We start from the raw sequence: 12,411 nt of genomic DNA, 5'->3' as shown, positions 1-12,411 counted from the left end.
CATCTGTTCAATTCAAGGCTATGTACTTATGTTTTTTGGCTGGATCGTTGAGATATCGCCAATTATAAAACGATCCTTGTCCAAGTAGCCGCCTGGAGCTTCAGTAAATTATTTAACGCTTCTCAGATAGCTGATGAGGCGTCTTCGTATACGTTGTTTCTAATATTTGCAATGCAATAGAAGCAGCTTATTAACTTACTTCTACAAGGTACTTGCAAAGCAACCTGTTCGCTATCCGATTTGGTGCGTCGCTCAGCATTATATACATACAGTATCGCCATCTTTCCCCACGTCCGCTTTAAGTACGTGTGATATGCAGTTGTATGATGCAGCCCACCTCGGCTGAAGGCATAATGGTTCAGATCAAGTGCCGTTCCAACGTTTCATCAAACTCATTCACTGCCATCCAATTCAATTTACACCTACCACGTTATTTCTATCTTCGGATTTCTACCTTGGGAATTTTGAGCTTCTTTCCCTCGGAGAATTTAAATATAGGTCTTCTACCGAATTCCGCGGTTATATAAATAATAAAACTGAAGGCTTGCAGGCATTCGCAATAGCTGTTGCGTGGTTCAGCCGTCAATCTCGTTAATTTCGTTAATCTCGTCAACTAGTCTAGCGCCAGTTAGCCACACTAGGGATGGGGGTTTTCAAGATTATAGACCAATTCCCCAGACAAACACTCTGCTTGGCTTCGTAGATTTCTCGGGATTTGCGCCGTAATCATTCCCCCAGATTTTCAAGTAGCGCAGATGGCATTGCACTCAGCTACCCGTAGAGCTATCTGTAGCACCAAGATGTTAATACAGGAGTTCCACTCGGAGAACAAAGTGGAGTGATTAGAGGAGCCACCCCGCAAAATCCTACGTCTACCCGATACGGACTTTTATTTGCATAAGCATTCACATACTATTCGTTTCTGACACAGCTACATGCGAATGTTCATATATTATTTACTTAATAGTGATATGAATTAAGCAAACGTAGCTATGTAAATGCTGTTTGAGCTTTTCATATGGTCGCCTGGGGGATTTTTGCTCTTTTAGTTATTCTTCCTAAAATCAACTCAATATGCTTTTTTCTATTTAGACTTTCTCTATGGTCTTGGACGACACAATCAGCTGCTGAACGGTAGCATCCGGCTTTAAGCTCGTAGCTACATCTCGGATATGGTTTTAGTTATGAGACCGAGCCGAAGACGGAAGCAACTCAAGGCGAATGGCGATATGCACAAACATTCCACCAAGACAGGGGGCTGTTTATACGTCACACGAAGCAATTCTCCCTACCTAGTCACAAATGCCAACTCCTTTCGCTCTTCTTCATCGCCGGTCTCCGGCCGAAAGCCGTGAATGTTACCCTACAAGCATGTGTCACGGAGGCTGGGCCATCATTTTAACGCGCGCTTTTCAAGCAATGTTTTGCATAAGACTGGTGAATTGGGAAATGCGACTTTGGCAAATAGTATTGCCGCCCCTTTGTCATCGGCGCCTCGGATGACCACAAGAGCGAGTGCTAAGAGGAACTAATCGAGTTAACTAGGGTGTGAGGACTATCGCTTCTCCATCATATGTCGCGTGGGGTATTAGGAGCGATGAAGTAACGCGAGGACCGGAGATATCTGTTCAGGAGTGATAGTCGCTTAAACTTGATCTTCCATCTTCTAGATCATGGATGCCGTTGGGATTTGGGAGACGGCAGCTAAAACGCAGTGCTGATGGACTTCTCGGAGCAAGCAGTCTTGAATTATATAAAGATGCTTCTCGCTCTCCCTTTTCCAAGTGTTAGTCTGTGAAATAATAATCATCTGCATTTTACCACAATGGACGATCTACTCGATGTCGTTCTTGCCCGCATTTATATCGTCGGGGCTGTTACAGTGGCGGGGATAGCTTATGTGAGTTTCCCTTGTCTTGTGTACAGGCATTTTGACCTTTGCTAACACTCGTACAAGTTGCTGTTTTATGTCCTTCGAGACCCACTATCCAAAGTCCCTGGGCCTTGGTACACGAAGTGGACTTCACTTGTGATCAAATATCACTAGCTGAGAGGCAATCGAGCAAGTTATCAGCATAGCTTGCATCAAAAATATGGCACGTATTCGATTACTACAAAATGTGTTCATTAAGGTGAAAGTTACTAACATGAAGTTCAACATGATAGGCCCTGTTGTTCGTCTCGCCCCCAACGAAGTCGCCGTAACCAACATCGAAGCTGTCAAGAAAATTTACAACGCTAGAGAGACCTTCCGCAAGTCTTCATGGTATCAAGATCTATCCGTCACAAGCGAAAATGTTTTCAACACCAGCCGCACCGAGCTGCATCGACGACTGCGAAGGCTTCTCTCGGGCTCAATGTCAGAAACTTCGCTGGCGGCCGTAGCACCCCAGGTCCAGACTACGATTGACCTAATGGTGAAAAGAGTTGGAGAAGAGATGGAACACAGAGGAGCTGCAGATGTGATCAAGTGGTTCTTGTTTATGGCAACAGATATCATTGGAGAGCTTTCCTTTGGAGAATCGTTCCGAGCGCTGGAAATTGGTGAGCACACCAGTTATACCAAAGACCTGGCAGAACTGGGTTATCTCGGTGCTGTTCGCTCTGCTTTTCCGAGAATCATTGCGATGGCAAAATATTTGCCCATCAGCTATTTCAGACGTCCCCTCCGAGGCACGAAAAACATGATTCGCTACGCAGACGAATCCATTGCTCGCTACAGGACCCTCTTGGACTCTGATCCAACCAGTGTCAAATGGACGCTCTTCACCAAGGTCTTTCAAGATCATGGCAAAGAAGAAGGTTTGAGCCCAGTGGAACTCAGAGGCAATGCATCGGCATACATTGTTGCTGGCAGCGATTCAACAGCAGTCAGCCTCACCTACCTGGTCTGGTCTGTCTGTCGCGATCCCAAGGTCAAGGCCGCGCTTTTGGCAGAGCTACGAACGCTCCCAGCCGACTTTACTATTGCAGATCTTCGCGACATGAGCTACTTGAACGCAGTGATTGACGAGACGCTGCGTCTGTACTCTGGGATCCAGTCTGCGCTGCCCCGTTGGGTGCCAGACAGCGGCGATAACTTAGCTGGATATTGGCTTCCCGGTGGTACAACCGTTTGCACTCAGGCGTATAGCATGCATCGTAATCCCGATGTGTTTCCCCATCCGGATGTCTTTGATCTTTCGCGATGGGATATGCCAACAAAGGAAATGAAGGATTCCTTTATGCCATTTGGAAGCGGAGCACGAAGTAAGTTTCTTTGTCTTTCAACATGTCTTGGTACACGCTGACTCTGTTACAGTTTGCATCGGACTTCATCTGGCACTGATGGAGCTGCGATATGGAGCTGCGCGCTTTTTCCTGACGTTTCCGGAAGCCAAGATGTCATCTCTGGAGGGCATGAGTGATGAGGATATGGTACCGAAAGTCTTTTTCTTTACTGAGCCAAAGGCCAAGCGGTGTCTGATTCAGAGGCAATGAAAATAAGGTATACCAACGTTATGCCCTCCGTATGTTGCTACAGAAGGGTACCTCGTAGCCTCTCGAGGGACTATATAGGTAGATAACGAGAATTTATCAGAATAGCAGAATATTATTTGAATAATTCAATGTGATTCCTCCAACTCTTGTGAACTGGTCTGGGCCGATCCAAGGCACTTCAGCCACTTATGGGAATACAAAGGGAACAAAGAAAATATGTATGGTTGGGCTGAAGGCAGATTCTAGCTTTTGTTGCATGCGCATCTAATAATATCTCGCGCTAGAGACGTACCGCAGTTAGTGATACTCTTCGATACTGTTTACAAGCAACTTGAAAGCTTATCACCCAGGTTAATCATCCTTTCGACAAAGACCTTACTACGAAACAAAAGGCAGCGACGCGCCTGAATATTTGACTATTCAATTCTTCTTGAAGGTTTTTATTTGCTCCTCGCACACCAAATATACTTGTCGGAGCACTTCAGTCTTTGGACATCATGTCTGACCTCAAAAGCGACTCGACTTCTGAATGGGGATCGGTAAACAACCAGGCATATGGCGCACCTTACTCCATACCGGCGACAGAGTATTCGACGGCGTGGGCATGCTCATGGACTGACACAGAATTTGGTATATTGACCGATGCAGATTTACAGAGCCTAAGACACGTCAATTGCTCGTATCTCTCCTCAGGAAGACCACCAACGCTGTTAGCTTTGAAGCAGCATGCTCAGGCTCTCACAAATCTCATACGAAAGCTGTGCGTTAGCAACACTTTTGGGATCGTTGATGAAGGGGGCAAACGACAGCCAGCTTTTGAGAAAAACGAAGCGTTTGATTGGTTGAAAAATCTCGATAAACCCTACACAAACGATGATGAAAGCCACCATTTGCCTTTATGGGCTTTAGCAAACCAGATTGAAGATGAAGACGAAGAGACAGGAATCGAGTGCCATTGCCCTCTCAAAATTGCGCAAAATTTTGGGTCCTTGGATGACGGTGAAAGCATACGCCGACCGTATAGCAGCCACCATAACCTGGTGATGCATGCAAATGCTTGTCTCGAAATTCTGGATCACGAATACAGCGCAACAGGAGGTCTCCTTTCCCTGCTTCCATCGGGGAGCGAAGAGGATAGTGAGCAGATGCAGGGCGTTCGAAACACCGTACTGGGAGGATGGCTGCTTCACCAACAGCACTTGATTGCGCGTATGCACGAGCTCGAGATCAATTACGCAAACGCCCTCGACCTCCTTGACGGCGAGGCCGTTGTACCTATGCAAATGCTTGGACGCCTTGGCCCCGATGGACGGTCCAAAGGCCGCGAACCGGTCTATCCCCAAGACCGCTTTATCCTCGCCAATACTAGCGACGCCTTCTTTGAACTAGTGCATCGCTTGATGGACGAAGCTGAATCAAAGATTGAGGAAAAGGAGCAGATATGGTGGGAGTCTGGAGTTAGTGGTGAGCGCATGTGGATGAAGAACCGAGGAGGCGACTGGTATTCCCGTGGTTTGGTTCCTGTCGATCTCATGACACGATTTGTTCGTCTCAAGGAGCACGGAGACAGATCCACCATCTTCATGTTGCCAGCAATCGAGCAGCATCCAGCCACGACACACACGCGCAAGATGGAGAGCCGGCCAACAGTGGTATCAATGGTGACGCCATCATGGCCAGAGCGTGTATCCGATATAGAGCAGCGTGTCAGTGCTCAGATAGAACAGATGGAGGAATTGGAGGATGCGAATCGTGCACTGACGAGAGACAAGATGGAGATGAAGGCGGAGATGGCCACACTTTCGGCCGATTTGCGCAGGACAAGACATGAAGTCAAATTCTACGAGGGCACATCGGAGGAGGGCACGAGAAACGAAATCATAGGCGAGATCGCCGTTATGAAGCGCCAGATGGACAAGCTGAGAAAGACGCTGCCCCGGGAGTATCACCAACTCTTGGAGGCTGAAGACTGAAGACTGAGCTCGAGTTCGAAGTAATGATTTAGTTGCTCTGCGGCAGTCTTTCGGGACTACAGATCAGATGCGAGACAAGTGACGCATCACATCGATTGCCTGCATTAGTCTGTTGGCCGTGCGCATCTGAACTCTCCGATACGATTGTGGTTGGTTCTTGTATGGTGGACAGTAGTTTGTATGTTAGCGGTTGTAGCGTCGTTATTGATAGAGAATACCTGTAGCGAGCATGGCAGCTGTAGCTGATAATGAGGTGGCCGCTATCAGCGAAACAGCGGCCCCGCTACAGGCATTAGCTCGAAGGCTTCCAGAATCTAATACTCCATTTTCCCCATTCAACCTAAACTGAATCCACCACATCCAACGCCGGCGCCACTGACATTTGTCTTCGAGTAGCAGTACGAATGCCCAGATGCCTCCTGATTGAGACGAATCTGGTACAGTCCTGCAGCCCTCCTGCAAGAGCCGTGTTTGCTTCCCTCCCCTGCGTCGTCTCGTCTTTTCCAGCACCATGGCCTCCCCATTCATAAGGCATTGTCTTCTGCAGCGAGCTCCATTAAATCGCCGATGGGCTTGGACAAACAAGCGACACCTTCATCTCGCCCCGCCGTTTCTGCTGGACGATTACACGCCACGATATCTTAGACTCTCTTCCCGAGACGCCGCCAAAAAGCGCTCGCTGGCCTATGCCCACCTCCGCAACTGCAATCTTTGCCCCAGATTATGCGGCGTCAATCGCTACGAGACCACTGGAATGTGCCTTATTGGCGATAAAGCAAAGGTCAATGTCATAGCGCCTCATTTTGGCGAAGGTCCGTAGGCGTTTGCCTTCTTTTGAAGCCCAAAAGCGACAGTGGCCGCTAAGAAGAGCGCCAAATAGCACTCTAACCATGTGTGAGATGTAAGAGCTGCTAACATAGCGCCAGAACCATGTATCCAGGGACACAATGGCAGTGGCGCAGTATTCATGAGCGGGTGCAACATGCGGTGCATTTTCTGCCAGAACTATGACATCTCGCACCAGCGTAATGGAATGGACCTCACCCCAGAGGAGCTTGGAGAGTGGTATATCAAGCTCCAGGAGGTGGGCAGCGTCCACAACATCAATATCGTCACTCCGGAGCACGTGGTGCCTCAAGTGGCTTTGAGTATCCTACACGCAGCTGAGCTGGGACTGAGAGTTCCTATTATCTATAACACCTCGAGCTACGACTCGCTAGCATCTCTGGAGCTGATGGATGGTCTAGTTGATATCTATCTAGCAGATTTCAAAGTTTGGAAGCCAAGCACATCCAAGAGGCTGCTCAAGGCAGATGACTACGCAGAGACTGCCAAAGAGAGCATAAAGGCTATGCATAAACAAGTCGGCGATTTGTGTTTCACCGGTGATGGTATTGCCAAAGAGGGCTTGTTAGTTAGACATTTGGTTATGCCCGGAAAGGAGGCTGAGGGCGCGGAAATTATGAAGTTTCTGGCGTCTGAGGTATCAACTGACTGCTTCGTCAATATCATGGAGCAGTATCACCCTGATGCGCATGTTGGAAAGAAGAGAAACCGAAGAAGAACACCCTCAACTGAAGGAGAAAAGAAGAGTTCAAATCTGTCAGAAGACACAGACGAGGAAGTTCGATATGGCGATATCAATCGATCAGTCACGAAGGAGGAAATCTCATCAGTACGCGAAGCCGCTATGGGGGCTGGTCTGTGGCGGTTTTGTGACCCTCCGAAGCACGATGGATTTGCTATCTAGACTATACTTCCACGTCTCTAGCTTTACCATGCTCGCAATACGGTGCCGAGTTTAGCTAGAGATGTGCATAGTGTATCGTCAATGCTCTCATACTACCCTTCTTCGAGTCTAATTTACACCTGCCGGCCCAATAGTGCGCAGGGATTGGTGGGGATCGTTATCTGCTATTTTAAGTGTAGCATTATTGGTTCCGATCCTGTCTTGAGCGAGCTATATTCGAATAAGAGAAGCAATGAGAGCACGGCCCAGAAAACGCCACCATAATATGATGTTGGTTGACATTGCTGGTCTGATTGAGAGAATCTTCTGTACTCCCTAGTGTTGAACAAAATCCAATTCAAACACTCAAGGCGCATGTTGGTGGCGGCGGTGGCGGCATTAAACCTCCAGTCTCAAAACAGACAAGCATGCCCAGACCTGAGGTCTGAAGCCATTGCGCCGGATTTTTTTGGTTGAACTCTGGTGAGAACAATAGCTCCGAACCGACGGCGAATACGGTCAGCTGCGTGGTCCTTTGGCCTAATAGACACTGCCTATTCGGCTTGGCTTAGGACTCATAAACTGGTGACATTCTGCAGTTATCGCTCTGACGACATATCGCTGCAACAAAGCTACATCTCTCAACTATCAGTCAATGGATATGGAAACAACTACAGTCTCCGAGAAATCGGTACGAAGACTTTCTCGAGATATCTCTTCATCATCATCTCCATCATCCCGACGTACATACTCATTCGACTCCCGTTCATCTATATCTACATTGCCTTCTTCAAGGGGCAGCTCTCCTAATACTAATGCTGAAAAAGACACCAGAAGTAGCCCTCGCTGCAGAAGCAAGCGCAACCCTAAGCATGCGACACCGACTTGGAATCTCATGTTCCAACCTCGATCCTATGAAGAGATTTACGCTGAACGAGCATATCTCACAGCTTCCCTCCAGATACACTCACTTACATCGATCGAGTTAATACACCAATACTCTTTGATAGAAGAAGAGCTGCATGCTGAAGAGCATATCGGAAAGCAGAGACGGAAGCTTCGTAAACGAATGAGCTTTATTAAAGTAAAGTTGGCTGAAGCGGCTCGCCAAGAAAAAGCAATCATTGTAAGGCTAGGCGAATTGCAGATGGAGCAACTAGGGAGAGATACTTGGGACCAGGTACAGCAGCGTAGAATGTTTTACTCGTTAAAGCCATCGTCCACACCACGGACGACACCGCTCAACGCAAATTCAGAGGAGATTGTTCCGTCCAACATTCAATCTGTGGATTTACCAGCACACGTTCAGCCCTATTCATCCGAAATTGACAAGCCCGGGGTACTTGACACAGTAGCTGAGGTACAAGAAGAGGAGGAAGCCGATGTCGATGGGATTTCCAGTAATAGCGAAAAGGAAGCCGAACTGAAGCTAGAGACTGATACAGAGAGCGAAGATTTGTGCAATCATGGCCTAGAGTACACATACAAAAACTACGACAATGCAACAGAGAATTCACAGCTGCGTCCGTCCTACGTGAGGGAAAGGCTGTTGTGTCTTGAGGAGAAGCGTATGAGCCTTCCAAACCTCAGCTTTGTTTGGCCAACCGCTTGAATCCAAAGGGAAAACAAGAAAAACATACGCAAGTTACAAAGACAACTCTAATATTTTTTTTAAACGAAACGAAAATAAGAGAGCTGAGCGGAATTTATGCATCCATCTATTTGGTGTTTTGTCTAATTGGGCATATCACATATCACATTTGTCATGCATTAGGGGAATGAAATAGCATTATAAATGAATGCAAGGAATTTGGACCAACAAATTGACTGGGTGGATATTAACAATTAATTCTGGAAAGGCTGTCTATGTTGTAATTTATTTCTATGCAATTGCACAGTGTCATTTAATCTCATTGTTTCTTTGGCTTCTCTTTCCTTCTCTTTCTACGCAAATTCTCCAAACTGCCCATCGTCAAATCCCAAATTCTTTAACGACTTTCTCTTCTCTTTGACGTCTGAGGTTTTTGGTGGGGGTGGGAGGGAAAACGAAGCTCCTGGTGCTGCAGCTGGTGGAGGTGGGAGAGCAAATGACTGCAGATCTGCGGAGCTGGAAGAGGTAGATTCCTCTGCTGGCTGTGGCCGCCTTCTGCCGAACTTGGTGCCGCCGAGGTTTACTGTGATGGTTTCGCCCTCTTTTAAGCTGTAGTCTTTTGTCTCGGTTTTGGCCTTTGCATCTGTTGAGCTGTGGCTCTGCTCAGCCTCCCATCCAAGGCTTCGTCTGGCCTCCTGCAGCGACACGGCCAGATCAAATGCGTCGGATCGCTCTTCAAAGCCAATGCCCAGCACTGCCTTTCGTCCCTGTGGATCTTTAACTGTAACGGCAAAGAATCGGCTGCTGTCAATTACCGGCTCGACGGCGCTTGGATCGTTGTACGGCGAGGCGGCAAAGAGCTGGCCAGTGGAAGGGTCTTCGAGGACGAGGTCGATCTTGACGCTGGACGCGGCGTCGGCGTTCTCAAAGGACGTTTCAACAACGCGGAGTCGCGCAGTGAAGATGTGACGGGCGGGGTCCTCGGTCCAGGAAGCGGCAGCATGGCCGCGCATGGACGTCAGAGGAGGGATGTTGTAGACGTGGACGGTGTTGGCGACGAAGAGGATGCGCTGAATGGCGTCGCCTGGGAGGGCCAGGCCGGTGGTTGGGTCGATGGCCTCCATTTTTGAGGATAGAGAATTCAATTGAGCGTTTTGAAGCCGTAAACAGCAGAAATGAAATAAAAAGAAGAACAAAAAAGGATGCGCTTGCTATTGGAAGATGGTGTTGTTTTGGTAGTGATGGAGACGAGACCTAAGATTGGCGGTGGGGGATCTGGGCTAAAGTAATATGAAGTACCGCCTTGGCTGCGTCGCTGGCGTGCTGCTACATCCAGACGCAAAACATGGAGATGCTCTCAATCTCGCTCTATTGGGCGCCATCTGCCCGACCTGTAATCGCGCTGCCGCCGAGGATTACCTATGCCTTAGTGAAGCTGCTATGGAGACTGACCCTGAAATGGCGGATTGGAGGGGTCGAGCTACAGGGGTTTACAGTGGCTGAGTGGCGTACCAGAGGAGGAGGAACTTACCCCGCCATTTGTGGCTGGAACTTTTTCAGATGTTTCGATCCATGATAGAGTTAAACTCTGAAATATTTTGAGTCATTCTCGGAAAAAAGCATATACGCAAACTCTCTCTCGCTGCGACATATAAACATCCGCTCTCCGAACTCTTACTCTCTTGCAGCACTCTATCTCATATACTGCTGTCATATATACTCACAGAATGGCTCAGGATTCAGAAGCTGGTATGTCAATCCTGCGCGCATGCGACAATGATGTCGAGCTGATACTGACCGTCGCATTCTAGCCGTTGCGCAGCTCTCGACTGAGCTTCCCTTGCGAACGCAGCCCGACGATTCCACCTTTGAGTAAGCTGCCCTCTCTGCTTCTCTTAGGTCTTCAGCAGCTCGGTCCTAACTCTCAACAGCATCGTCGCCACGTACAGAGACCTCCTCGCCTCCGATCCCGACCTCACAAAACCCGTCGCCGCCATCGAATCCCTCATCGCTCTCCTCAACACCGTCCCCTCCACCACAGTATACGAGACCCTAGACACCGTAAAGACTCATTCCGACCTCCTCAAGGCCTCTGTCGAGAACCCGCTACCCCTCCAGGCAGGAACCGACCTCTTCCTTCAGTATCTCGTCTCGTCGCTCAAGCAGCAGGACGGCAACTTCGACGCCGTACGACAGCACCTGTTGCGCAATGGACGCCTGTTTGCGAGTAGAGCCATCGCAGCCAGGAATGGCATTGCGGAAGCAGGGTGGAGATTTGTTCGTGAGGGCAAATGCGTGCTGACACATGGAGCATCAAGATCGGTAACAGGGCTGCTGGAGCGGGCGGCTAAAAACAGCGAGGGCAAGTTCCGAGTGATTTACGTGCGAGACGAGGTGCGTGCAGAGGAGAGCGATCGCGTGGTCAAGGAGCTGCGAAGCAAGGGAATCCCTGTCGCGGAGATTCCAGAGGCTGCGGTAGCACATGTCATGGGTCTATTGCGACAGGTTCACATGGTGTTTGTGGGTGCTGAGGCTGTGACCCAGAATGGTGGTATCATTTCTCGTATTGGCACTTTCCAGGTTGCCAAGTTGGCCTCAGAAGCCAAGATTCCGTTCTACGTCGCTGCCGAGACACACAAGTTTGTGCGCAAGTTTCCTCTGGACCAGAGGGACATTGGTTATAAGCAGGAGGTGCTGGATTTCTCGGCTACGGAAGCAAGCAAGCAGCCCAAGGATGCTGTTGACTATACGGTGAGTTTTATACCCTTTGATCTTTTTTAATTCATATCAGAGTAACTAATGAATGTATGTATTATAGCCCCCGGAGCTAATCTCGAACTTGGTCACGGAAAACGGCGTTCATTTGCCGGGATATGTATTCGAGCAGCTTCTTGATATATACGGCAGCTTAAACGGCTGAGAGTCGCAGAAAAATAGATAAAATTCAAAGTCTTGATTGGCCGATGTGATGGGCTCAATGTCTACCAGGGGTAGCATCATGTGTTATGTATAGATATATCAGCGGATAAGAAAATTATCGAATGAAGTAATAATATTGATAAGGCTTTATCAAGATTATATATTTATAAACCATTTATTGAGGCTGTGTTCGGATCACCCCTTCCGGGAAAAAGCATGGCAATAAGTGGGGTCTATTTGTTCCTCTGCTCTGTTGCAACGTTATAGCCCGATAGCAGCGAGAATGACTATATTTATGTCTGACCTCCCTCGTCTTCTCTCTTTCAGTACCTGGAAACCCACTTCTTTATATAGGCAGACAACGCCCGTTGTGGGAACCAGGGGGAATAAGGTTCGACCTAGGACGTTATTCAACTTCGTGTCATCTGATAGGTCAGCCGCCCTGAAAGAAGTTTCCTAAATCGTCGATTTTACTGTTATACTGCCGCTGGAGATCAGACGATGGCGATTCTTTTCTCGCTATTATGAAATAATCATATTGCCATTACTTGATAGAAGTTGTTCATTAAAATCCTTTTCCAAGCGTCACATTTTCACTGCCGAACCGAAATCATGCGGGCGTATTGCGGCTTACACACCAGGGGTGAGAACCGGGTTACATTGAATACCGTATAAGGATATAGCCCGCCAAATTAGTAACATGATGTGCACGGAAAGGT

The 12,411-nt window shown here is 48.2% G+C and overlaps 6 protein-coding genes across 6 annotated transcripts; 5 read left to right on the top strand and 1 right to left on the bottom strand.

Annotated features, from left to right (window-relative positions):
• Nucleotides 1-1,825: 1,825 nt before the first annotated feature.
• GGI43DRAFT_422364 (cytochrome P450) lies at nt 1,826-3,480 on the top strand (the record flags this gene model as incomplete). Its single annotated transcript, XM_083208097.1, has 5 exons — nt 1,826-1,900; nt 1,958-2,016; nt 2,053-2,096; nt 2,167-3,249; nt 3,302-3,480. The coding sequence occupies 5 exons, from the start codon at nt 1,826-1,828 to the stop codon at nt 3,478-3,480; spliced, it is 1,440 nt and encodes a 479-aa protein (XP_083061115.1).
• Nucleotides 3,481-3,895: 415 nt separating this feature from the next.
• On the top strand, nt 3,896-5,766 carry GGI43DRAFT_403016 (uncharacterized protein). The gene has a single exon (XM_083205743.1). The coding sequence runs from the start codon at nt 3,978-3,980 to the stop codon at nt 5,451-5,453; it is 1,476 nt and encodes a 491-aa protein (XP_083061114.1). The 5' UTR covers nt 3,896-3,977; the 3' UTR covers nt 5,454-5,766.
• Nucleotides 5,767-5,797: 31 nt separating this feature from the next.
• GGI43DRAFT_356503 (uncharacterized protein) lies at nt 5,798-7,285 on the top strand. The gene is made up of 2 exons (XM_083202324.1): nt 5,798-6,265; nt 6,380-7,285. The coding sequence occupies exons 1-2, from the start codon at nt 5,965-5,967 to the stop codon at nt 7,201-7,203; spliced, it is 1,125 nt and encodes a 374-aa protein (XP_083061113.1). The 5' UTR covers nt 5,798-5,964; the 3' UTR covers nt 7,204-7,285.
• Nucleotides 7,286-7,698: 413 nt separating this feature from the next.
• Nucleotides 7,699-8,960, top strand: GGI43DRAFT_356500 (uncharacterized protein). Its single transcript, XM_083202322.1, has one exon. It carries the CDS (start codon nt 7,838-7,840, stop codon nt 8,792-8,794), a length of 957 nt encoding a protein of 318 aa, XP_083061112.1. The 5' UTR covers nt 7,699-7,837; the 3' UTR covers nt 8,795-8,960.
• On the bottom strand, nt 8,961-10,193 carry GGI43DRAFT_356501 (adaptin-ear-binding coat-associated family protein). Its single transcript, XM_083202323.1, has one exon. The coding sequence runs from the start codon at nt 9,895-9,897 to the stop codon at nt 9,127-9,129; it is 771 nt and encodes a 256-aa protein (XP_083061111.1). The 5' UTR covers nt 9,898-10,193; the 3' UTR covers nt 8,961-9,126.
• A 100-nt stretch (nt 10,194-10,293) lies between these two features.
• Nucleotides 10,294-12,362, top strand: GGI43DRAFT_403013 (translation initiation factor eIF2B subunit alpha). The gene is made up of 4 exons (XM_083205742.1): nt 10,294-10,522; nt 10,585-10,645; nt 10,705-11,524; nt 11,592-12,362. Exons 1-4 carry the CDS (start codon nt 10,501-10,503, stop codon nt 11,691-11,693), a joined length of 1,005 nt encoding a protein of 334 aa, XP_083061110.1. The 5' UTR covers nt 10,294-10,500; the 3' UTR covers nt 11,694-12,362.
• Nucleotides 12,363-12,411: the final 49 nt, after the last annotated feature.

This window comes from Trichoderma evansii, assembly GCF_050947405.1.
Source record: "Trichoderma evansii strain SZMC 28006 chromosome Unknown GGI43scaffold_8, whole genome shotgun sequence".
In the NCBI taxonomy this organism is placed as follows: Eukaryota; Fungi; Ascomycota; class Sordariomycetes; order Hypocreales; family Hypocreaceae; genus Trichoderma; species Trichoderma evansii.
Note: the sequence above shows the minus strand (reverse complement) of the source record. Positions and strands in the feature narration are given on the sequence as shown.

Coding starts and splice junctions, on each gene's coding strand:
- GGI43DRAFT_356503 (XM_083202324.1), top strand. CDS start 5,965: ATGGCCTCCCCATTCATAAGGCATTGTCTTCTGCAGCGAGCTCCATTA. Junction 6,266..6,379: donor AGCGCCTCATTTTGGCGAAG/GTCCGTAGGCGT, acceptor ACATAGCGCCAG/AACCATGTATCCAGGGACAC.
- GGI43DRAFT_356501 (XM_083202323.1), bottom strand. CDS start 9,897: ATGGAGGCCATCGACCCAACCACCGGCCTGGCCCTCCCAGGCGACGCC.
- GGI43DRAFT_403013 (XM_083205742.1), top strand. CDS start 10,501: ATGGCTCAGGATTCAGAAGCTG. Junction 10,523..10,584: donor GGCTCAGGATTCAGAAGCTG/GTATGTCAATCC, acceptor GTCGCATTCTAG/CCGTTGCGCAGCTCTCGACT. Junction 10,646..10,704: donor CCCGACGATTCCACCTTTGA/GTAAGCTGCCCT, acceptor AACTCTCAACAG/CATCGTCGCCACGTACAGAG.
- GGI43DRAFT_356500 (XM_083202322.1), top strand. CDS start 7,838: ATGGATATGGAAACAACTACAGTCTCCGAGAAATCGGTACGAAGACTT.
- GGI43DRAFT_403016 (XM_083205743.1), top strand. CDS start 3,978: ATGTCTGACCTCAAAAGCGACTCGACTTCTGAATGGGGATCGGTAAAC.